Below are 24,325 nucleotides of genomic sequence, written 5' to 3' on the forward strand. Positions count from 1 at the left end.
TGCCTCCTTTTTCTTTTTGACTAAGGTCTCAATTTCTTTTACCATCCAAGATTCCTGAATCTTACCATCCTTATCCTTCATTTTTACAGGAGCATGCTGGTCCTGAACACGAATCAATTGGCCTTTAAAAGGTTCCCACATACCAGATGTAGATTTATCCTCAAACAACCACCCCCAATCTACATTCCCCAGTTCCTGCCTAATATTGTGGTAGTCAGCCTTCCCCCAATTTAAAACTTCGACCCGAGGACTACTCACGTCCTTATCAATAAGTAACTTTAAACTTAGAGATTTACAGTCGCTCTTCCCGAAATGCTCCCCCACTGAAACTTCAATCACCTGTCCGGGTACATTCCCCAATACCAGGTCTAGTATGCCCCTTCCCTAGTTGGACTATTTATATATTGCTTCAAAAACTATCCTGGACACATTTAACAAACCTTCCTCATCCTCACCCTGGCTCTAAGTTAAAATCACCTATCAAAACACCCTGTTGTTTTCATATTTTTCCATAATCTGCCCACATATCTTTTTCTTTATTATCCTCCCTGGCTTTTCGGAGGATTGTGGTACAATCCCATTCAAAGTGATTGCACCCTTCCTATTCCTGAGCTCTACCCATATGGCCTCACTGGATGAGCCCTCCCTCAGTACAGCTGTGATCTTCTCCCTTATCAATATCAGTAATCCTGTTATCATCTGTAGAACATAAGAAGGTTCTCCAAAGTGAAAGATGTGCAGCATCTTCAACCAGCGAAGGGACTCGCTTTTCAATCATGTGCCTTAGAACCTCTCTCACACTCAGTAATGTGGGTGACTCAAGATCATCTCATCCTCAGGGAACCATATCTAAAAGTTGGGGATTGCAGTAAAGGTACTGCAGATTAACTAAGCCTTGGGTGTCTAACTGGTCGATCCCATTTATTCTCTTTATGAGAATGGCAATAGAATTTGTCATATATCTACAGGCTTCAGGAGAGAAAGTTCTGACTGTGTCTAGGGTTCTCAAAGCCACTCTACAACATGGATATCTAACAGTCCCCATTAACAACTATTCACCTTCCTAGCCAGATTGTTATCAACTCTTTTGTCTATCCAATTGTTCTTCTCTCTTTTCAGGCTCTATCCTATCGTTTGTTCCCTACCCATCCCCCTCCCTATTTTCTGCATATAAACCGACGTTTTCCCAGCTACCATCAGTTCTGAGGAAGGGTCACTGGACCTGAAATGTTAACTCTGATTTTTTTTCTTCACAGATGCTGCCAGACCTGCTGAGCTTTTCCAGCAACTTCTGTTTTTGTTGTTGTGTATGGATATCTGTGAAGTGGGCAATGGCCAAATGACCTGGCAATTTACCACAAATGTGAAGCTGAATGGAAGGAACAGATCTACACTTCATAGCCCTTGGTCCTGGGAGTTTTGTCAGTGAAAGTGCTCAGGCATTGTAAGGGTACAGTGAAGGCTCATTCCATTCTGCAGTACAGCAGTGAGGATTTAAACTGTAGGTAGTTTTCACCAGGGCCGGAAACCCTCTGATGAGACTCTTAAGTCTTGGATGTAAGGACTATTTTATTGCAGATATCCAGATGGTGGTGCTCACTGTCTTAGTACTAATGTTGGTCTAGGACAAGATTTGCACATGCACTTTATCTTTCACAGAGATGAGAACATAAGAACCACAAGAAAAAATCATTATTTTACTAGGTTATTGGTCAAATAGAAATACAACTTCATCCTTGAGGAATGTGGCAGGCAGCAAGTCAAGGGCTGACAATCAACTGTGCAAATGAGATATCAATAAGAACAGAAGTCTCATCCCAAATCAGTCATCCTGGAAGTGGCTGACTATAAGGTTATCTCTGGACTGTTGGGATCAGTGGACTAATGCCCTGCCTTCCTCTCTTTGAAAGTTATCCTGGCATATCTCCAGAATCTCACCCTTGTCCTCATTCTCAGAGGTTTCCAGGGAAGTACATCCCAGCCTATTCCAGCCTTTCCTTATAACCCAAACCTTCCAGTCTCAGTAACATCCTTGTGAACCTTTCTTGCAACTTTTCCAGTTTAATAACATCCGTCCTATAGCAGGATGACCTCAATTGGCTTGTACACCTGTAACATGGCATTCCAACTCCTGGACTCAGTGCTTTGACTGATAAAGGCAAGTGTGTCAAAAGCCTTCTTTACCACCCTGTCTACCTGTGATGCCACTTTCCAGGAACTACATAGCTGAACCCCAAGTCCCTCTGTTCAAAAACACTCTCCAGGGCCCTTCTATTAACTGTGTGAGTCCTACCTTGGTTTGTCTTACCAAAATGCCACATTTGGATAAATTAAGCTATGAGGAGAGGTTGGAGAAACTTGGGTTGTTCTCACTGGAACGACGGAGTTTGAGGGGGGACCTGATAGAGGTCTACAAGATTATAAAGGGCATGGACAGACTTGACAGTCAGAAGCTTTTTCTCAGGGTGGAAGAGTCAGTTACCAGTGGCCATGGGTTTAAGATGCGAGGGGCAAGGTTTAAAGGTGATGTACGAGGCAAGTTTTTTACACAAAGGGTGGTGGGTGCCTGGAACTCGCTGCCAGGGGAGGTAGTGGAAGCAGATACAATAGTGACTTTTAAAGGGTGTCTTGACAAATATATGAATAGGATGGGAATAGAGGGATACGGTCCCCGGAAGGGTAGGGGGTTTTAGTTGTGACGGCCAGCATGTTATTGCAAGCTTGGAAGGCTGAAGGGCCTGTTCCTGTGCTGTAATTTTCTTTGTTCTTTGTTCTAACCTGCATCTGCCATTCCTTGGCCCCCTGGCCCTAATGATCAAGATCCCATTGATCTCTTAGATAACTTTCTTCACTGTCCACTATACCAACAATTTTGATGTCATCCACAAACTTACTAACCACACTTCCTATACTCTCATCCAAATCATTTATATAAACGACGAACGACAGTGGACCCAGCACTGATCCATGTGGAACACCACTGGTCACAGACCTAAAATGTGAACAACAATCCTGTACCTCTACCCACTGCCTCCTACTGTCAAGACAAAAGTATGTTTCCAGTAGGCTAGCTCTCCCTGGATCCCACATGATCTCACCTTACTAACCAGTCTACCATGCGGAACCTTGTTGAAGGCCTTGCTAAAGTTCATGTAGACAACATCATCTACTCTGCCTTCATCTATGTTCTTGGTCACCTCTTCAAAAACTCAAATCAAGCTTGTGAGACATGATTTCCTATGCACAAAACCATGTTGACTATTCCTAATTAGTCCTTGCCTTTCCAAATGCATGTAGATCCTGTCTCAGAATCTGCTCCACAACTTACTGAACACAGACAACAGGTTCACTGGTCTATAGTTCCCAGGCTTCTCCTTGTATCTTTCTTAAATAATGGCACAACATTAGCCACCCTTCAGTCTTCTGTGGCTATTGATGACACAAATGTCTCTGCTAGGGACTCTGCAGTTTCTTCCCTAGCTTCCTACAATGTCCTGCAATACACTTGATCAGGTCCTGGGATTTATCTGCCCTTATGTATTTTAAGACCTCCAGCACCTCCTCTTCTGTAATGTGGGCTCTTTTCAAGGCATCACTATTTATTTCCACAAGTTCTTTAGCTTCAGTGCCTTTCTTCACAATAAATACTGACATGAAATATTCATTTAGGATCTCACCCATGCCCTGTGGTTTCACACATAGATGGCCTCATTGATCTTTTAAGGGGCCCTATTCTCTCCCTACTCTTCTGCCCTTAGTATACTTGCATGATCCCTGGACTCTCCTTAACCCTATGTGCCAAAGTCCCCTTTCTGCCCTCCTGATTTCCTTCTCAAGTGTACTCCTACACCCCCTATATTCCTCAAGGTATTCACTTGATCCCAGCTATCTATATCTGAATATGCCTGCTTTTTCTTGACCAGAGCCTCAATTTCTAGTCATCCAGTATTCCCTACTCCTGTCAGCTAGCTCCCTTCACACTAGCAGAAACATGCTGTCCCTGAACTCCCATTATCTCACTTTTGAAGGCCTGACACTTGCCCAGATGTCCCTTTACCTGCAAACAGCCTCCTCCAATTAACTTCTAAAAGTTCCTGTCTACTACCATCAAAATTGGCCTTGCCCCAGTTTAGAACTTTAACTTATGGACCAGACCTATCCTTTTCCATAACTATTTTAAAACTAATGCAATTACGGTCACTGGTTGCAGAGTGCTCCCCCAATAACACCGCAGTCACTTCCTCTGCTTATTTCCCAAGAGGAGGTCAAGTTTTGCTCCTTCTCTAGTAGGGCCATCTACACGTTGTTTGAGAAGGTTTTCTTGAACACACTTAACAAATTCCTCCCTATCCAAGCCCTATGACAGTCCAAGTCTAAGTATGGAAAGTTAAAATCCCTGACTGTTACAATCCTATCATTCTCACAGCTATCTGCAATCTCCCTACATATTTGCTCCTCAATGTCCTGCTGACTATCGAGTGGGACTTGTGATACAATCCCAAAGTGATCATCTCCTTATTATTTCTCAGTTCTACCCATATCGACAATCTTCCAGGAATATCTTAAGTACTGCTGTGATGTTTTCCCTAATCAGAAAGGAAGAAGGAGCTTACTTAAGGTTGAGGAGCAAGGATCGGACAGGGCTCTAGAGGGTTACAAGGGATCCAGGAAGTAACTGAAGAATGGACTTAGGAGAGCTAGAAGGGGGCATGAAAAAGTCTTGGTGGGTAGGATTAAGGAAAACCCCAAGGCGTTCTATACTTATGTGAAGAACAAGTGGATGGCCAGAGTGAGGGTAGGGCCAATCAGGGATAGTGGAGGGAACTTGTGCGTGGAGTCAGAGGAGGTAGGGGAGGTCCTTAATGAATACTTTGCTTTGGTATTCACCAGTGAGAAGGGCTTTGTAGTTTATGAGGACAGCACGAAACAGGCTGATATGCTGAACAGGTTGGTGTTAGGAAGGAGGATGTGCCAGAAATTTTGAAAAACATGAGGATAGATAAGTCCCCTGGGTCAGATGGGATATACACAAGGTTACTATGGGAAGCGAGGGAAGAGATTGCTGCCCCTTTGGCGATGAACTTTGCATCCTCACTGTCCACTGGAGTAGTACCAGATGATTGGAGGGTGGCAAACGTCATTCCCTTGTTCAAGAAAGGGAATAGGGATAATCCTGGGAATTACAGACCAGTCAGTCTTACTTCTGTGGTGGGCAAATTATTGGAGAGGATTCTGAGAGATAGGATTTATGATTATTTGGAAAAGCACAGTTTGATTAGAAATAGTCAGCATGGTTTTGTGAGGGGCAGGTCCAACCTCACAAGCCTTATTGAATTCTTTGAGGATGTGACAAAACACATTGATGAAGATAGAACAGTGGATGTGGTATATCAGGATTTTAGCAAGGCGATTGATAAGGTTCCCCATGGTAGGCTCATTCAGAAAGTAAGGAGGCATGGGATTCAGGGAAGTTTGTCTGTCTGGATACAAAACTGGCTGTCCAATAAAAGACAGAGGGTGGTAGTGGTTGGAAAGTATTCAGCCTGGAGCTCAGTGACCAGTGGTGTTCCGCAGGGATCTGTTCTAGGACCTCTGTTTGTGATCTTTATAAATGACTTGGATGAGGAAGTGGAAGGGTGGGTTAGTATTTTTGCCGATGACACGAAGGTTCGTGGAGTTGTGGACAGCGTGAAGAGCTGTTGTAGGTTGCAACGGGAGATTAAGGGCAAAGAAGTGGCAGATGGAATTCAACCCAGAAAAGTGTGAAGTGATTCATTTTGGAAGGTCGAATTTGAATGCAGAACACAGGGTTAATGGCAGGATTCTTGGCAGTGTGGAGGAACAGAGGGATCTTGGGGTCCACATCCATAGATCCTCAAAGTTGCCACCCAAGTTGATAGGGTTGTTAAGAAGGCATATGGTGTGTTGGCTTTCATTGGCAGGGGAATTGAGTTTAAGAGCCATGAGGTTATGCTGCAGCTCTATAAAACTCTGGTCAGACCACACTTGGAATATTGTGTTCAGTTCTGGTCACCTCATTATAGGAAGGATGTGGAAGCTTTAGAGAGGGTGCAGAGGAGATTTACCAGGATGCTGCCTGGACTGGAGGGCAGGTCTTATGAGGAAAGGTTGAGGGAGCTGTGGCTTTTCTTATTGGAACGAAGAAGGATGAGAGGTGACTTGATAGAGGTGTGCAAGGTGATGAAAGGCATAGATAGAGTGGACAGTCAGAGACTTTTTCTCAAGGCGGAAATGACTATTAAGAGGGGGCATAATTTTAAGGTGATTGGAGGAAGGTATAGGGGAGATATCAGAGGTAGGGTCTTCACACAGAGGGTGGTGGGCATGTGGAATGCGCTCCCGGCAGTGGTAGTGGAGTCAGATACATTCGGGACATTTAAGCGACTCCTGGACAGGCACATGGAGGATAGTAAAATGTAGGATATGCAGGGTAGATTGATCTTAGTAGGATAATAGATCGGCACAACATTGTGGGCCAAAGGGTCTGTACTGTGCTGTACAGTTCTATGTTCTTAAAAGTGCCACTCCACCTTCTCTCTTGCCTCCCCTTCTATCCTTCCTATACTTGTTCCTATACCCCGGAATGTTGAGCTGCCAGTCCTGTCCCTCCCTCAGCCATGTTTCTATAATAGCTTTAATATCTCAGTTCCTTGTTCCCATCCATGCCCTGAGTTCATCTGCCTTACCTGACAGGCCACTAGACTAATTAATGCACTATTTATTGCTACAAATTCCCTTGAATAGCCATGAGAAAATGCAGGTGTGTTTGAACTGCTTTCCTAGTGTTTGTTTCATCATCAACTGGGCAGGCATTTGCTTCAGTAAAGCTGCAGGAGTGAGGATCATAGTCGGCAGGATTTGAAACTACGTGAGGCGGGGTTAACTCCAATAGTTTTCTGATCCATTGACTTAACCACTCAGCCGTGGCTACACCAACTGTTTGTTGGAATGCCCTGCTTTCTTTATTCTTTATTCATTTATGGGATGAGGTCATCGCTTTTAGGCAGCATTTATTGCCCATCCCTAATTGCCCAGAGGGCAGTTGAGAGTCAGCCACATTGCTGTGGTCTGGAGTCGCATGTAGGCAAGACCTGGTACGGATGGCAGTTTCCTTCCCTAAAGAGCATTAGTGAACCAGATGGGTTTTTCCAACAATCGATAATGGATTCATGATCGTCACTAGATTCTTAATTCCAGATACTTAATTGAATTCAAATTCCACCATCTGCTGTGGCAAGATTCAAACTCAGAGTGTCATCTTGGTCTCCGGATTAACAGTCCAGTGATAATACGACTAGACTGTTACCTTCCTTGCACTGTAGGAAGGTAATTGACATTCCACTCCCCATTATTTTCTCTCTGATACCTCCATCTCTATCTCCCACATCCTAACAAAGCTCAAGACTCAAAATGTTAACTCTGTTTCCACAAATGCTGTCAGACCTACTGAGTTTCTTCAGCAGTTTCTGTATTTGTTTCATATTTTCAGCATCTGCAGTGTTTTGCTTTTATCCATTTACTGTCTTGACATATGGAGCTACTGAACAGCCACCTCTTAAGTATAGAGCCACTGGGAGGTGCCTGTGGAACTGGACTGCATTGGGAACAAGATTGGCTAGGGGAAAAAGGAAAACAAAGGCCTCCGAGAGAAATAAAAAGAAGTAATTGTGGAATAAATGGTTTTATCCTCCCTCACCAGGAATTGCGGGAGCAACAGCTGGCAAGAATCAGGGAACTTGACAGTCTGGTGATGGATGCCCGGGCTAAACATTCTCAGTGTGTGCATGATCTCAAACTCAACTTCAACAAGGAGAAGGCTGAGTATAAACAGAATGCCAGGAGGATGGTGAAACAGCTGGAGAAGGATGCAAACAAGGTGAGCAACAAGAGTCTCAGTCTTTCAAACTCCAGAACCACCCCGAGATGATGCAGGCAGCCGGGTGATTTTGTGTGGGTAAGTTTATAGGGATCATTACTTAAAAACAGTGTGTTCCCGTCATTCTCTTGTCACTTTTTTCCTCTCAGATATGAGTCAACTGAGGCAGTCCCTTTTCCCTAATTCTTGCCCCATCTTTCAGCTGTGGGTCCATTCAGTTTTGTCAGACTGTCAAAGGGCATCACAATCGAGTGATCTCTCAGTGGGTACAACCCTCTAGCAGTATCTGATTGTTCAGTCCCTTGCCTGTACGTCACCCACTCAGAGTTGCAGTGGGAGGTTCTCATTCTTGACTGCAATGAGCTGATTAAACTGCAGTCCAGGGATGGAGCTTGGACTCTGTGTGTCCTGTCACTAACACACCAAATAAGGGACCAGTTAACTCTGAGATAACAAGGTGTGGAGCTGGATGAACACAGCAGGCCGAGCAGGAAGGCTGACGTTTCGGGCCTAGACCCTTCATCAGAATTGGGGGAGGGGAAGGGGGTTCTGAAACAAATAGGGAGAGAGGGGGAGGCAGATAGAAGATGGATAGAGGAGAAGATAGGTGGAGAGGAGACAGACAGGTCAAAGAGGCGAGGCTGGAGCCAGTAAAGGTGAGTGTAGGTGGGGAGGTAGGGAGGAGCTAGGTCAGTCCAGGGAGGACGGACAGGTCAAGGGGGCGGGATGAGGTTAGTAGGTAGGAAATGGGGGTGCGGCTTGAGGTGGGAGGAGGGGATAGGTGGGAGGAAGAACAGGTTAGGGCAGTGGGGACGAGCTGGGCTGGTTTTGGGATGCGGTAGGGGGAGGGGAGATTTTGAAGCTTGTGAAATCCACATTGATACCATTGAGCTGCAGGGTTCCCAAGCGGAATATGAGTTGCTGTTCCTGCAACCTTCGGGTGGCATCGTTGTGGCACTGCAAGAGGCCCAGGATGGACATGTCGTCTGAGGAATGGGAGGAGGAGTTGAAATAGTTCGCGACTGGGAGGTGCAGTTGTTTATTGCGAACCGAGCGTAGGTGTTCTGCAAAGCGGTCCCCAAGCCTCAGCTTGGTTTCCCTGATGTAGAGGAGGCCACAACGGGTACAGCAGATGCAGTATACCACATTGGCAGATGTGCAGGTGAACATCTGCTTGATGTGGAAAGTCTTCTTGGGGCCTGGGATGGGGGTGAGGGAGGAGGTGTGAGGGCAGGTGTAGCACTTCCTGTGGTTGCAGGGAAAAGTGCTGGTGTGGTGGAGCTGGAGGGGAGTATGGAGTGTACAAGGGAGTCACGGAGAGAGCGGTCCCTCCGGAAAGCAGATAACGGTGGGGAGGGAAAAATGCCTCCTCTACCAGTTAACTCTGTTTCAGTTATACTAATTCTGGTGAGTCTCTGCTTCAGAGTTAATTTCTCCAGTATTTCTGGCACATTTGCTGTATTGTTAATACTCGATTTATAAGCCCTGGATTTCCTAGGTCTTTTTAACCACTTACTCAACTTGCCCTGCCACCTTCAATGAAGCATTGTCAGTGTTGCAATGTCAGGAAATATCACAGCCAATTTTCATACAGTAAGGGAAGTAGGATTCCATAGCTTAAGAGCTAGTACCAGTTTGGGTTCAATATGCCAATTTGTCTTCTGCTGGACTGAAAATTTGATGAATCCAAGAGAAATGCAAAATGTGTGCAAAATCCACTGTGGGTCAAACAGGAGTGGTCTTGGCAGAACTTTACAGCAGTCATCAGGATTCCGATGTTGGGATTGAAAAAAAGTCCTGAGCTTGTGGGGGAGGCAGTGGTAATGTTAATGCGCTGAATTATTAATCCTGAACCCCAAGTTAACATTCTGGGAATACGGTTTTGAATCCCAACATTGCAGATGTTGATACTCAAATTAGTAAAAAAATTTGGAGTAAAAAGTTAGCCAATAATGACCACTGTTGAGTGTTGTAAAAATCCATTTGGTTCCCTAATATCCTTTAGGAAAGGTAATTTGCTATTCTGACGTGGTCCTACACGTGACTTCAGATCTACAGCGACATGATTGACTCGTAACTGCCCTCTGGGCAATTAAAAGATAGGCAATAAATTTATTGAACAAATGAAACAAAAACAAAACTTGCCAGCACTGGAATCTGCTCAGCAGTTTTTAAACCTCCGACCAGCTCCTGATTGGTTATATATTGGACTCATGTTCAATTAAGCGAGGCAAGCGGGTGAGAAGCTATAGTAGTGCCAGTTGGAAAGGGATACTGCTGAGAATGTTCTCAGAGGTGAAGCCCCTCCATGATGATCCCTGTACATGGCCCCTGCAATTTTGCAATATCAACCCCAGGATGCCATGGGAGACCACCGGGGTTTCTCTGGTGGCCTCCCTTTGTGGCAGAGGTTGCCTAGCCTTTGGCAAAATACCAGTAGCACTGCAAATAGCCCCTGATTGGACTTTAGTTATTCTAATTGGCTGTCCACTCCAAGGATTCAATGAGACTGCTCCTGGGAGTCAGTAAAATCCTCACTGTTCACACTACTTCTACACACCACAGTGAAGTTTGACAAACGCTCAGATGTACAGTCAAAGTCCATAGTGCAGGACATGGGTAAGCTTAACAAGAATGGGGCTGTGCATGCTGTAAATGACAAGATCCAATTAGGTGGCACAAAGGATGACAATTAAGAGGAGGAGGGAGCAACTTGAATTATATCTCAAAGTTAATATGAATTTCAAATCGTGCCCTGTGTCTTCCACAGGAGGCCGTCTGCTGTCTGATTGAGCATATTGAATCTATCAAGGTGGAGAACCAGCAGCTGAGGGAGGTGCTGGTGTGTTTGATCAGACGCTCCCGAGTTCTCCACGAGCAGCAGGAGGAGCTGGAGGCCCAGCACAAGCAGCTGCTCCAGGAGAGAGACTACTGCACCAAGTTGAGGACACTGCGGTATAGGAAGCAACTCAGTGAGTATGTGGAGCCAAAGGTCAAGGAGCAGTCAGAGACCATAAAGCAGCCAAAGGTAGAGGTGGAATCAGAAACCAAGGAGCAGCCAAAGGTCAAGGGGGAACCAGAAACTAAGCAGCAGCCATTAGTCAAGGTGGTGTCTGAAACTGAGGAGTCATCAGAGACCAAGGAGTCATCAGAAACTAAGGAAGAGCCGACACTTGAAGAACAAGATGATGAGGATTTCGACAGTGATGAGCTAGAAGATGGGTAGTTAGACAAGCTGGAAGAGGCTGAGTAGGAGAACATAGAAAGTGCCAGAAAAAAAAGCTTGAAATAGGAAAATTGTACTCCTTTAATCAGCTGCCTTTCCAGTGTAAATATGAGAAACCCTCCTTGATCCAAGGAAGTTGTTAGTCCTAATTAGACATTTTCCAATATTTTTTCCTTTTCAAAATTCTGCAACTTAATTTTTGTCTCCATCAATGAATATTAAACTGATGTATAGTACTGTCTTGAGTAGGAGTATTTTCTTGAAATTTTTTGAGGGCCAGCTGCGTTGCTATGGGTTTGAAGTTATAATGAAGCAAACTGCACCATGACTAAGGAGCTTGCTAGGCTACATCATCGGTATGAAGAACTGGTCCCAGGTCATAAATCACAAAAATCATTGTGCACAGTTACCCATGTTCTCCTGCTGGGGTATATACCACTGGTACATTACTCATCCAGTGTTGCCATCACCACCATAGCACTATTGCACTCAAAAATAAAATGTATACTGTTATAGTGGCTTCAAGGGATGAAGTTAGACAAATCCAAGATCATCATCTGTAAAGATCTAATTCATCCACCTAGAGAGATCGTAACGTTCTTGCATTGTAATATCTATTATAAACCGAATTATTTCAGGGTTCTCCATTACTGCATGCAGAAGACCATCATTTTCTCAAATAGTGGACGTCTCACAGAAATGTTATTGTGCAGGAAAAGGCCATTCAGCCTGTGCCTGCACCAGTTCTCCAAATGAGCATTATGACTTCCTGCCACAGTCCTGCCTTTTCCCCATATCCTTGCTGTTGTTTCTATTCAAATAATCACACAATGCCCTCGTGTGCCTCAACTGAACCTGCCTTCACCGCTGTTCGAGGTTGTGTATTCCAGACCTGAACCACTTGTGAGAAAAATCTTCTTTAAATGTCACATTTGCTACTTTTGCAAATCATTTTATTTCTGCGCCCTCTCATTCTCAGTCTTTTTTTTTTAATGAGCAGGAATAGTTTCTTCCTATCTATCTAGATCTTATGATTTTGGAAGTTTCTATGAAATCCTGTTTTAGCCCTCTTCACTCCATTGAGAACAGTTGCAACTTCTCCAGTGTGTCCTCAAAGCTGAATTTTCTTTTTCCTGGAACCAGTTTTGTAAATCTCTGCACTCTCTCCAATCGCTTCCTATAGTGTGGCACGCAGAACTATACACAATACTCCAACTGAAGTCTCAAGGCATTTTAAACCAATGAAGTATTTTTGAAGTGTTGTTACTATTGTTATGTAGGAACTGTGAGTAAACATACACCAAACTCCTACAAACAGCAATGTGATAATCACCAGATTGTTTTTGTGACAGATTGAAGGATAAATACTGATCAGGACACAGGTGATGACTCCCTAACTCTTCTTCAAAATAGTACCGTAGATCTTTGACATCCACCTGAGCAGGAGGAGGTCATAAAAGTAGCACCTTGTGACATGGACGGAGCCATTAGCACTTACAGCTCCTCCATGAGTGTCCTGGGCTTGGGCCAGTACGAACGCATCCAAGGTTTACCTAAGCCTAAGGTTTACCTAATTGATTCAACCAGGCTCTCGGTGGGTGGGCCACATCTCTCTTGCTGTCAATGTGGCATGGCTGGAGGAAGATAAATGGGCATGAAACCAGCAACTTCCTCTGTGCCAATTTGCCAGGCAGCCTTCTAGCCTCTCTCAAAGGAGTGGTAAAATTCAGCTCTGTGATCAATCAAGTCTGGACATGATGGTAAAAATCCAAGATTAAGAAATAAAACCACTTCTATATAAAAAAGTGTTCAGCTGTGTTAAAACACTTCACATTTCCAAAGAGCTAAATAGCATCCAACATGTTTGAAATACCACAAAATAGTCATTTATTTTAAAAAAACATCATTTTGGTAACTGAAGTCTGAGAATTTCTCTACACAACTGGTTAAAACATTTTACTGCCAGTTATCTAGATCACCTGCTACTGCACTAAACTGAAAATGTGCATGGTCACCTTTTGTATCACAGCATGAAATAATGAGACATCACAGCATGTAATAATGTAATAATTTCTGAAACAAAGGTACAACAAAGGTGCAATGAATAGATTGATTATGTATAAAAAGACAGTCAAAAGCTCAGAATTCATTAATTGTCCCAAGCATAAAGCCCCACTCCCCCGAAAACCGCACCCCCCCCAACATTACTCCCCCCGTTCTTCAGAAGGCACCAACTTCCACTGAGCTACAGACTGAAAAGGCAAACCCTTCCAATCATTTGTTCATGTGCCCAATTGTCACACCGGAGACTATACAGAGAGTGTGTCGGTTGTTCATTCTCCACTGAATGCATCATTGTTCACAAATCTTGACTCCACGTGTGCACCCAAATATCTGACACATCAGGGTGTGGACAGAACCGCTTCATATTTTTCTCCGATTATCTCAGGGACACATTATAGTCCATTCTCCTGTCTTAACTGACACTGAATTGACACATAACTGACCTTGTATCCTTCTCGTGGTTCAGATCCAACCATGAAAATAAATCTATCCTCTTAGCCATCAGAAATCCCTACCATCCCTCCCCCAACCCTCCCATCAATTTTCAAACTCCCTCAATCCATATTAAATAAAATGATAAATCAAAGTTCATAACAATACTGCAAAGGTTTAGGCTTGTTACTGAATACTGATAGAGATAAGGGATGGACTCCAGTAATGTCACCAGAACTGCACTTAAAGCATATAGAATTGTGACCCTGCTGCAATTTTATACCAATCCCCACACATCTGGAGTGTCTGTGGAGCCATGCAGCCTTCGTAACAAGCCCAGTTTAACTGTGAAAGGAACACCTAGAAGTCAAGTTTTACACCATGTCATTTCAAATGGTTTCAAAAGGCAAAGGCCTAATTTTAACTTTGGGAGACATTGTAAAACTGGAGACGTGGATTTGTCAGGCAATATATATCCAGCCTGATTTTTCTACCATTTAAAGCCAATGGAAGGGTATGTCAGGTCAGAAGTACAATGAACAGTTATTTCAATATCGCTTATTGTACACTGTTAATATTATCTCAAGTAATAGTGGTTACAACAGTTGGTAGAGTGAGATGGTGAGTTAGGAACATCGCACATAAAAGTTATTTATTGGCTTAAAGTGCGAGTCCATCACTCCCAGACAGAGTCTACATACTGAATAAGTTTAAAGATAGCAGTGATGTTCCCAAAGTTACTGTTCTCCCAGGTTAAACCTGATGCAATGGACAAAAATTAGACACAATGCTACACATTAACTCATATTTCACCTCCCCCAATTTCCACTGCAACCAAAAGTACACTGGAAGAGCATCAGTCAAACTGATAATGATAATAAACCAATCACTAAAAATAAAGTACTAGCAGAGTAAAGCAGGGCTAAAACAAAGAACGACTAATGTTTACAACAGTTGAGTAGTCAGTCTACAAGGCCCATCCACTTATAACAGCAAGAACAACATTGAAACAGCGTGGAAGGCCAAGTGAGGACAGTGGTGGTTGTGCTCGGTTTGTTCCCTTCTGCTCGGGAACATTTTAAATTGTGTGAATCCTTTGATTCCAATGGCAATGAAAGGAATGCAGTGCCAGGTGTTACAATGTCTTCGACTGCATTCTTCCTCTCAGTAGTCACACAGCAGATATACTGACTGCATGCTGGCATTACTGGTGTACTACACACAGCAACACCCTTATTCCAAGTTAATCAAGTTCACTTCGGATTGAACTGTCCCAGTGGTAAGCATGCATCTCCACAGCCAACGTTTCATACATTTGAAATAAATTCTTGACAAACCCATGAGATCAGTGGTCTTAGATGTGAGTATTAGTTGTCATTTTTGTCTTTACTTCTTTTAATTCTTCTTTCTCAAAGATGCTGAGTCCCTTTTCAGTGTGAATCCTTAAGTGCAGGGTGACAATAATATCTCAGACCAATGGCCACTGTTTCGCATATACTCCTAAAAAGTCATAGGAGGACACATTACAGGAGGAGGACATTCAACCTATTGTGTGTGGGCTGAATCTTCGTAAGAGCTATCCAGTTAAATGCACTGTCCCAATCTTTCTTCACAGCTCTGCAAGTAATTTGACCATGAACAGGGCTATCAGAACTAGTCTTGACCTCTTGCCGTATGTGCATATGTCCTCTATAGCCACGAAGTGGTCATGGAATGGTGAACAAGAGCAGAAATGCTGGGTGGCTGTTTATTCTCCTCGCAATACTCAGTGCCCCATTGATTGAGATCAATGAGCTCGCTACAGAACAAGAGTCCATCCCAGAGACCTGAGCACTCAACTAAATTCCATCTTTGACACTCTCTTAAAAAAAACACATATTCACAGGTTTAAACAATGCCAATTCTTTAAACGTTTTGGTTTAAACTAAAACTGGCAACTGGGGTAATCTTCAGAGGGTAAAATGGTCACATAAAAAAGAAAATGCACCTTCTCCAACATACCCAAGGCAGAGGCCCTGTACCAGGCATGTATGATGAAGGTGCTGTGAAAACTGTGATGTTGAGTGGGCATCGCACTCCCAAATTTTTTGCTTTCTTACTTAGAAGAAATACATGTGGACAGAATTAAAAGCAACACATTGTTTTTGTAAAGCAGGTACTTGACTGCTTTTGTGGGCCATATTCTTAAAGGGTGGCAGTTAATCTGTCAGCCAGTAATTAAATTGAAGTTTCATCCTGGCATGATATGATAGAAATGGTGTGGTTTCTCAAAGGGCCCACGTTCACTCCATTCACTTCCTTATCTATATTTACATGGTCCTCGTCTTTTTCACTGGTCCCATTTAGATCTGATTCCCTTTTCTGGCTGATGGTCAAGGGTCGGATTTCATCAGTGGTGTCCAAACTGTGGACCGTAGTTCCTCCTGCTGCATCTGTACAACCCTCCTTATGGCTGCTCCCAGGTGCCTTTTTCTTGCTGCAATACCAACTGACAAACTTGCAAGCAAAGGCACCAATAACAAAGCCAAGGATCAAGAAGAAAAACATCAGCAAATAATTATAAGAATGAGTTTCCTTCCTTGGGTCAATTGAAGATCCAAACTCCAGACTGTAGAAAGCTTTAAGAGCCTGAACTTTGTCCTCAATGCACATGCACCTGTAATTACCTATGCTGCTCAGTGCAGCTTTCACAGCAATTCCCTTGGCTTTATCATTGTTACTCAAATTTCCATTGGGCGTTGTCCAGTGACAAGTTGACCAGGCAGAACTGGGTTCACACTGAAGGAAAATAGTGGTCCCATTCACCATTGGTACCATCGTCATTGGCAGTGAAATGTCTGGAAAACAAGAAAAAAAGCCATAAGTTTGTAGATAGGTCTGTACTTTAAATTCCTAGTTCTTATGTTCTTATAGGAATTAAGGGTTACGGTGAGAACGCGGGTAAGTGGATCTGAGTCCACGAAAGGATCAGCCATGATCTTATTGAATGGCGGAGCAGGCTCGAAGGGCCAGACGGCCTACTCCTGCTCCTAGTTCTTATGTTCTTATGTTCTTAATCTCCACAGGTGAAGTTCCAAAGTGTTCTGCAGCTAATGATGTATATTGTTGAAATGTAGGAAATGCACAATGATATGGCCTCAAACAGTGAAGAAGCCATGAACAGATAATCTGTTACTGTGGTGCTGGTTGAGGGATGGACGTTGTTCAGGAGTACAGGTAGCTCTGCTATAACGTGCATTTCGTTAACGCAAATTGGCTGCAACACAATTGATGAATGGTGGATGCTGTTTGGATAATGTGAACTTTCTGCTGTACAGGTATAGCAATTTCCCTACAGTGCAATTTTGTATAGCGCGAGGTCACAAAAGAACACAACTATTGCGTTACAGGAGAACTACGTGTATATACCTTGTTGCAGGACAAACAAAAATTAATCAGCTAGGATTCCAACACTTTTGTTCAGTTCTCAGTGACTTGTGTAAGGGACCACATATTTTTTCATTTTTTGGGGCTATAACCTGAAACAGAAGCTTGACTGCTATAACTGGAATTCCACGAACATTTTACAACTTGAAAATCAAATGTTGCGTATGGATGGGATGTTGAAATGTTTTTCAGTGTTGAAATTTTTTAAAGCAGTAATAGGAAGAATTTGAGACTGACTAGCACCAAAAATACTTTGAGTTAATGACATTGTAACTGACAACTGCCCTCTGATTAGTTGAACTGCAGAGTGTTAAAAAGCTATGAGTGCCAAGAGCATGAGAGGGAGAAAAAAATAAACAGAGCCTGCTGTCAGAAAGAATCCATCTCTCCCTGCCTCTCTAAGTGAGAAAAAAGGAAAGAAAAACCAAAAAAGCATATAGGAAAGAATTCATATAAAGACCTAACTTTACCTGACCAGCCACTGAAATAAAGAAATCATAGACAACAGCATATTATCATTGCAAAAATCAGAAGGGCTGTGAGAAAAATAAATTTCCACCTTGTGGTCTGGACTTTTGATTTTGGGATTTTGCTTATCCCGACTATATTCCTTTTCCATCAATTGTAGATGCACTGAACCGTTTCCGAGGTCCCAGGTCTCCCAGTGAGTGAGCAGCAGGTCCCAGGCTTGCAGGCCGAGCTGAGGCTCCAGGTCCACAGCTAGGCCCGAGAGCCTGATGGCGGAGGTTGGGGGGCGCGAGTCTAGTTCCAGCGCAAAACCGATGCCAGCTGCATTGGAGAAGTCGGCCCAGCGTGAACACATAGACAAGGTGGCGTTGGTGGAGGTGAGACAGTGCCAGACAGTGGCACCTCTTTGTCGTTGCGGTAGGAGCATGGCAAAGCGCGATTACAGCAGCGTTGGCAGTTTGGACTCAAGGATCGGGGTGAAGGTGCTGAGCTAGAAGCGGAAGCTATTCCAAAGATTACCTAACTTTACTGAGATAAGACTACAAGATGAACTTTATTGTATTATTTTTCTCGCCTTATATTCGGTGTTTTGGTTTATTTTCTGTGTTTTAAGATGGCACCAGAGAGTGGTCACACTAAACAACACTTTTCACTGTATTTGTAATAAATACACATGGCAATAAATAAACAAATCAATTAATGTTTGTCTCTCGTCAGTCCTGAATGTATTGACTGTGTGTGGATTTGGAGGTTTGAAGGGGTACAGTTTAAGTTGCATAAACTAGAAACCCTTTCACTTCACCACACTCATTAAAGTTATGCATGTTTCAAAAAACAGAATTTTGCTTTGCTATTATGGAAGCAGCCCAGTATGAATTGCTTCTGTTCTGAGCAGCAGTCAGTCAAGCAAATTAGACATCTTGGGATTTCATACATTTACACATTGTGAGAGAGCTTGTGGTACAGGGGAGCCAAGACTATTGATGTCACCTTCCTAGTTAAGTTGTGACACTTATGCGTGAGGTGTACATCAGTGTTGTGATCTAAAGCGAGTCGAGAAGCTGAAGCTTTTCATTTAAAAAACATTTGGACGGGTACATGGATAGGAAAGGTTGAGAAGGATATGGGCCAAACGCAGGCAAATGGGATTAGTTTAGTTTAGGAAACCTAGTTGGCAGGTATGAGTTAGGCCGAAGGGTCTGTTTCCGTGCTGTACGACTCCATCTTGCACTCATCAGAATGAGGACACAATGAATAGATTTGAAGAAAGGGACACCATTTTGTTTAAATCTGTTTATTGCGTTGTATTTCCGGTAAGTATCAGACAAAAATGTTCAAGTTCTTATCTCCTTTTAGCAAATTTTAATTTCTGTACAACCAAACAATTATTTAAAAACAGAATGGCAAAATATTTTTTAAACAGTGGTAGATTAAGAAATGTTGATGTATGAAGGGGACCTGGGTGTCCTCATACACCAGTCACTGAAAGCGAGCATGCAGGTGCATCAAAGAAAGAAAGACAGATTTCAAGAGGTGACTAATGTCAATGAATATGGGAAGAGAGCAGGAGTATGGTGTAGTGGTACAGGATCAGCCCTTATCATGTCTGAATGGCACAGTATGCTCAATGGGCTGAATGGCCTACACCCGCTCCTATTTTCTCTCCTTTTATGTGCGACAGTCATGTTAATAGCATCAGGAGAGAGGTGGGTAATGGAGAGATGTTGAACATCAGATAGGCACAGAAGGGTTAAGTGTCTTAACAAACGTACCTTTCTCAGTTTTACATAAGGTGTTGGTCTGTAGATGGTCGTATTCTACATCTTGCAGAAACCTAAATGGAGAAAACAAAATTTTTGGTTTTAGAAAGGTTAAGAAAATCCTTGAAGCAATAATTATCGTCTGTTTTTAAAAATAATTACAATTACTGCCAAGGCGGCAGCATAGTGATAATGTCATTGGACTAGCAATCCAGATCCTCAGGTTAAAGTTCTGGGGACAGGGGTTTGAATCTCATCGTGGCAGATGGTGAAATTTAAATTCAAAAAAAAAATTCTGGGATTAAAAGTTAGTCCAAAATGGCGGCCAATTTCAACTGTGGTTCACTAACGGCCTTTAGGGAATGAAATCTCCCACTCCTCCCCAGTCTGGCCTACATGTCATTGACCCTTAACTGCCCATTGGATAATTAGAGATGGGTAACAAATGCTGGTCCGTCCAGGAACACCCACACCTTATAAAATGTTTGTTTTAAAATATAATCTTGGTAAAGTATTCCAGTTTTTTTTTTGTTTTGCTTTAAAGGAGATGCAGAAGAAGCTATGAATACAGTTTAACAAGGTTCAATTATACATGCGGACAAAGGCATTTATGACCAAAAGTAGACATGTACTGTGTAATGTGTAATACATTTTTGATAGATAATTTAATTAAAGAGCAGTAACTCTGATACAACATCTGAACCCAGCAGGAGCTCAGTTACTGTTGCACAAGCATTCCACATTGAAATGGAAGTAGACCATTCAGCATCTATAGAAACTCTGAAAAGTTACAGAACAGAAAAAGGCCATTCAGCCCATCATATTTACACCAGCTTAATAAATTAATACAGTTTCTGTAGTAACTAAAAAGACCCAGAACATCGCCAGAATAAGAATGCTTGCCTCTGTTCCAGTGGGAAAACCTTCTCACCCCTAAATATAGTGTACCCTAGATACATAACCTTCTCTTGCCCTACTTTACCTGAAGTTGGGTTAACCTTAACAGCTACCCTTATGGTTCCTAGCAATTGTATCATCTCTAGTGTGTAATGGCATATACTAACAGATACAAAGAGGAGGTCATCCATGTACAATAACACTCCAAGTTATTACACACCCTCTCCTGCTTGAGCCATATACCGATGAAAGATATGGGGCTATTGTAGACCCCTTGGGGGACCCTCATCCGCCATGTATACTAATTCTCCCATACTGTAAAAGCAAATTTAGATTGGGATGCCCCATCTGAGAACACAGGAACAGGAGTTGGGCATTCAGCCATTTCAGCCTGTTCTGCCTATCAATGATATCATGGCTGATCTATGGCCTAACTCTAAATATTTGCTACCTTTGGCTCATATCCTTTAATACCTCTGCTTAACAAATATTTTTCTATCTCAGATTTAAAATTAACAACTGATCCAGCATCCACTGCTATTTGTCATAGAGAGTTCCAAACGTTTTGTCACCTGTGTGTAGATGTGCTTCCTAACATTTCTCTTGAACAGCGCGGAACATATAGAAAATTGTGTGTGAAGCTTCAGTTATAACAAGGGTTAAATTTATAAATGCTATTGCAAAAAGCTGACTTGCAGGTACGGTTGAAACTAAGGAATCATTCTGAAGCAGATATGGGAATACGTGACAAAACAGACTGTCTCCTAGATCTTGTGGTTAGGGTATGGGAAACAGCTGGCGAGTATGGCATGGCGAGGATCAAGTAGAAATGTATAAAAAGCACGATTAAAGCTGTTGCTGCAGAAGTCTCAACTTGCAACCAAGTAGTCAACATGTAAGAAGAAATAAAGCCAGATATTTGAAAAGATTGCCGATTTGCTCCTTATTTCTTAGGAACCTAACAAACAGTCTGGCCCTAATTCTCTAAACCCCTAATTTTAGAATCCCCAACCAGTGGAAATACTTTAATCGACCCTGTCTTCCCCTGTGAATATCTTGAAGATTTTGATCAGATCGCCCCTTAACCTTCTAAATTCTCGAAAAGAATGCCTGATTTGTATAATCTCTTCTCAAAACTTAATCCCGGAAATCCAGGTAGGATTCTCGTAAACTTATGTTGTACTCCCTCCCAGGCCAATATATCCTTCTAACGGTGTGGTGGCCAGCTCCGCTCATAGTATTCCAAGTGGGCTGTATAACTGCAACAAATTTTGCGTCCCTATACTCCAGTCCTCGAGATATAGAAGCTAACATTTCAACAGCTTTCTTGATTACTTTCTGCACCTGTTCATGATATTTTAAAGATCTACGTACATGAGTCACCAAGTCTCTTTGGGCATTCACAATATTCATAGCATCTGGAAAGTATCCTGATCTTCCCATTTTTGGTTCAAAACGTATAACCTCACATTTGATTACATCCACTCTATCCAGGCCTCTCAGAATTCTGTAAGTTTCAATGAGATTCCCCATCTTCCTTCTAAACTCCATCGAGTACAGACCCAGAATCCTCAACTGCTCCTCTAATGACAAGCCTTTCATCCCCGGGATCATTCTTGTAAACCTCCTCTGGACCACCTCAAAAGCCAGCACATCCTTCCTTCGACACCAAGCCCAAAAAACTACTCACAATAATCCAAAAGCAGTCTGACCACAGCCTTATACATCCTCTGCAGCACACCTCTGTTCTAGTATTCCAGCCCTTTTGAAATGAATGCTAACATTGCATGTGCCTTCCTAACTCCACCCGAAAATGCATGTTAACCTTAACAGAATACTGAACTAGCACTCCCAAGTCCCTTCGTGCTTCAGATTTCCAAAGCCTTTGTCCATTTAGAAAATAGTCTATGCCTCTACTCTTCCTACCAAAGTGCATAACCTTGCACTTTACCACACTGTATTCCATCTGCCACTTCTTTTCCCGCTCTCCCAGCCTGTCCAAAGCCATCTGCAGCCTCTCTGCTTCCTCAACACTACCTGCCCCTCCACCTACCTTTGGGTCATGTGCAAACCTAGCAACAATGCCCTAAGTTCCTTCATCCCAATAATTAATGTATAATATCAATAGTTGTTGTCCCAACATTGACCCCTGAGGGGCTCCACAAGTCACCGGCTGCCATCTTGGAAAAGACTCCCTTATCTCTACCCTCTGCCAGTCAGCCAATCTCTACACATGCCAGAACCTTGCCCCTAACACCATGGGCTCTTCCTTTATTCATTCACGAGGTAAGCGTGTCGCTGGCCAGGCAGCATTTATTGCTCATTCCTAATTGCCCAGAGGGCAGTTAAGATTCAACCACATTGCTGTGAGTCTGGAGTCACGTGTAGGCCAAACCAGGTAAGGATGGCAGTTTCCTTCTCTAAAGGACATTAATGAACCAGATGGGTTTTTCCAACAATCGACAATAGATTCATGGTCATCATTAGATTCTTAATTCCAGATATTTTATTGAATTCAAATTCCACCATCTGCCATAGCGGGATTCAAACCAGGATACCAGGATGTTATCTGGATTAACAGTCCAGTGATAATACCACTAGGCCATCGCCTCCTCTTATCTTCTTTAGCAGCCTCCTGTAATGCACTTTGTCAAAGGCCTTCTGGAAATCGAAATAGATCACGTTCACTTTGTCTAACTTGCTTGTTACCTCCTCAAAGAATTACACAGATTTGTCAGGCATGATCTCCCCTTGATAAAGCCAAGCTGACTCAGTCCTATTTTACCATACACTTCCAAGTACTTCATAATCTCATCCTTCATAATGAAATTTATAATCTCACCAATGACTAAGGTCAGGCTGACCAGCCTATAGTTTCCTGTCTTCTGCCATCCTCCCTTCTTAAACAGGGGTGTTACATTAGCCATTTTCCAGTCCTCTGAGACCCTCTCTGACTCCAGTGATTCCTAACAGATCCCCAATAACGCCTGTACAATCGCCTCAGCTTTCTCCTACATAAATCTGGGGTGTGCTCCAAAGGATCTCCATGTTGGAGACTACACTCCAACATTTCAGACACACGTCGCATGCACCCCCACCCCAATGCCATGGACACTGGCATCTGACACGTGCCAGTCTCTCATAACCCTTAAAGCACATTTCCAATCCGCTTACAGGGTACTTCAGTATTTCAGTGCTGTGCGTCAGGCTGCAACTCTCATGGTAATGCTGCAGCAAGCAAACTGTGTGCTCAGGGACCGACACCCAGCTCAAGGATTGGACTAGTCTACACCTCCAGACCACGTGCTGATCGTGTTTGCTCAATCAGCCTACCTGGATGTTCAACATTTCTGCCATGCACTGCCCTTTCATACATTGCCCCTCAGCAAAACATACCAGGCTCAATGTACTGCTGTGTTATGATGCCATTTAGCACAGCCACAAAGCCAGGAAGCTTGACATGGCTGTCAGCAGTCCTCAGGTCAAGCCATGAGAGAAATCTTTCAGTCGGGATGTCCAAGCACAGTAAGTCAATGGCAGCCTCCAATACCAGTCCAGGAGCTTGGTCACAAGTCAGTAGGCCACTCAGGACGGCCATAGCCTAGATGCTCTCCACATAAGAAGTGAGGAACCAAAAGGTCAGGGAGCTCCCCATCCATCATGACTCCTTCTGTCATAATGGGTACTGTTTACCTTCCGGAGAGAAGTAGTTATTAAGGGAGATGAAGTGGGTAGAACAGTTGTATTTTATGGCTCAGATTGGGGACAATAGTAAGAGTGGTTAGTGGGAAGTTAGTATACTAGCAGAGATAGAGTGAGTGTGAAGTATTGGAGACAGGATGGTGGCATTGCAGGTGGCATGGCAGGTGTGGGAATTTAAATTCAATAAATATCTGGAATTAAGACCCTAACAATGACCATAAACCCATTGTCGATTTTTGGAAAAACCCATCTGGTTCACTAATGTCCTTTAGGGAAGAAACTGCCATCCTTACCTGATCTGGCCTACATGTGACTCCAGACCCACAGTGATGTGGTTGACTCTGAACTGCCCTCTGGGCAATTAGGGATGGGCAATAAATGCTGCCTGACCAGCGACGCCCTCATTCCGTGAACGGATAAAGAAAAAAAAATTCTACTGGCGAAGTGGAGACG

General features: G+C 43.2%; 2 protein-coding genes across 5 annotated transcripts in view; one reads left to right on the forward strand and one right to left on the reverse strand.

Annotated features, from left to right (window-relative positions):
- ccdc166 (coiled-coil domain containing 166) overlaps positions 1–11,364 on the forward strand; it is a 31,786-nt gene extending 20,422 nt beyond the window's left edge. For all 4 annotated transcript variants that reach the window (XM_020535487.2, XM_020535485.2, XM_020535486.2 and 1 more), the window contains exons 7-8: positions 7,721–7,897; positions 10,668–11,364. In XM_020535487.2, the coding sequence (XP_020391076.1) occupies positions 7,721–7,897; positions 10,668–11,123 (633 nt within the window). In that variant the 3' untranslated portion in view covers positions 11,124–11,364. The remainder of the gene's footprint in view (positions 1–7,720; positions 7,898–10,667) is intronic.
- A 1,627-nt stretch (positions 11,365–12,991) lies between these two features.
- Positions 12,992–24,325, reverse strand: part of sema4f (sema domain, immunoglobulin domain (Ig), transmembrane domain (TM) and short cytoplasmic domain, (semaphorin) 4F) — a 103,849-nt gene continuing 92,515 nt past the window's right edge. The window contains exons 12-13 of the mRNA XM_048603712.1: positions 19,286–19,347; positions 12,992–16,456 (exon numbers count right to left, since the gene is read on the reverse strand). Coding sequence (XP_048459669.1) covers positions 15,837–16,456; positions 19,286–19,347 — 682 coding nt within the window. The 3' untranslated portion in view covers positions 12,992–15,836. The remainder of the gene's footprint in view (positions 16,457–19,285; positions 19,348–24,325) is intronic.

This window comes from Rhincodon typus, chromosome 1, assembly GCF_021869965.1.
Source record: "Rhincodon typus isolate 14 chromosome 1, sRhiTyp1.1, whole genome shotgun sequence".
Classification (NCBI taxonomy): Eukaryota; Metazoa; Chordata; class Chondrichthyes; order Orectolobiformes; family Rhincodontidae; genus Rhincodon; species Rhincodon typus.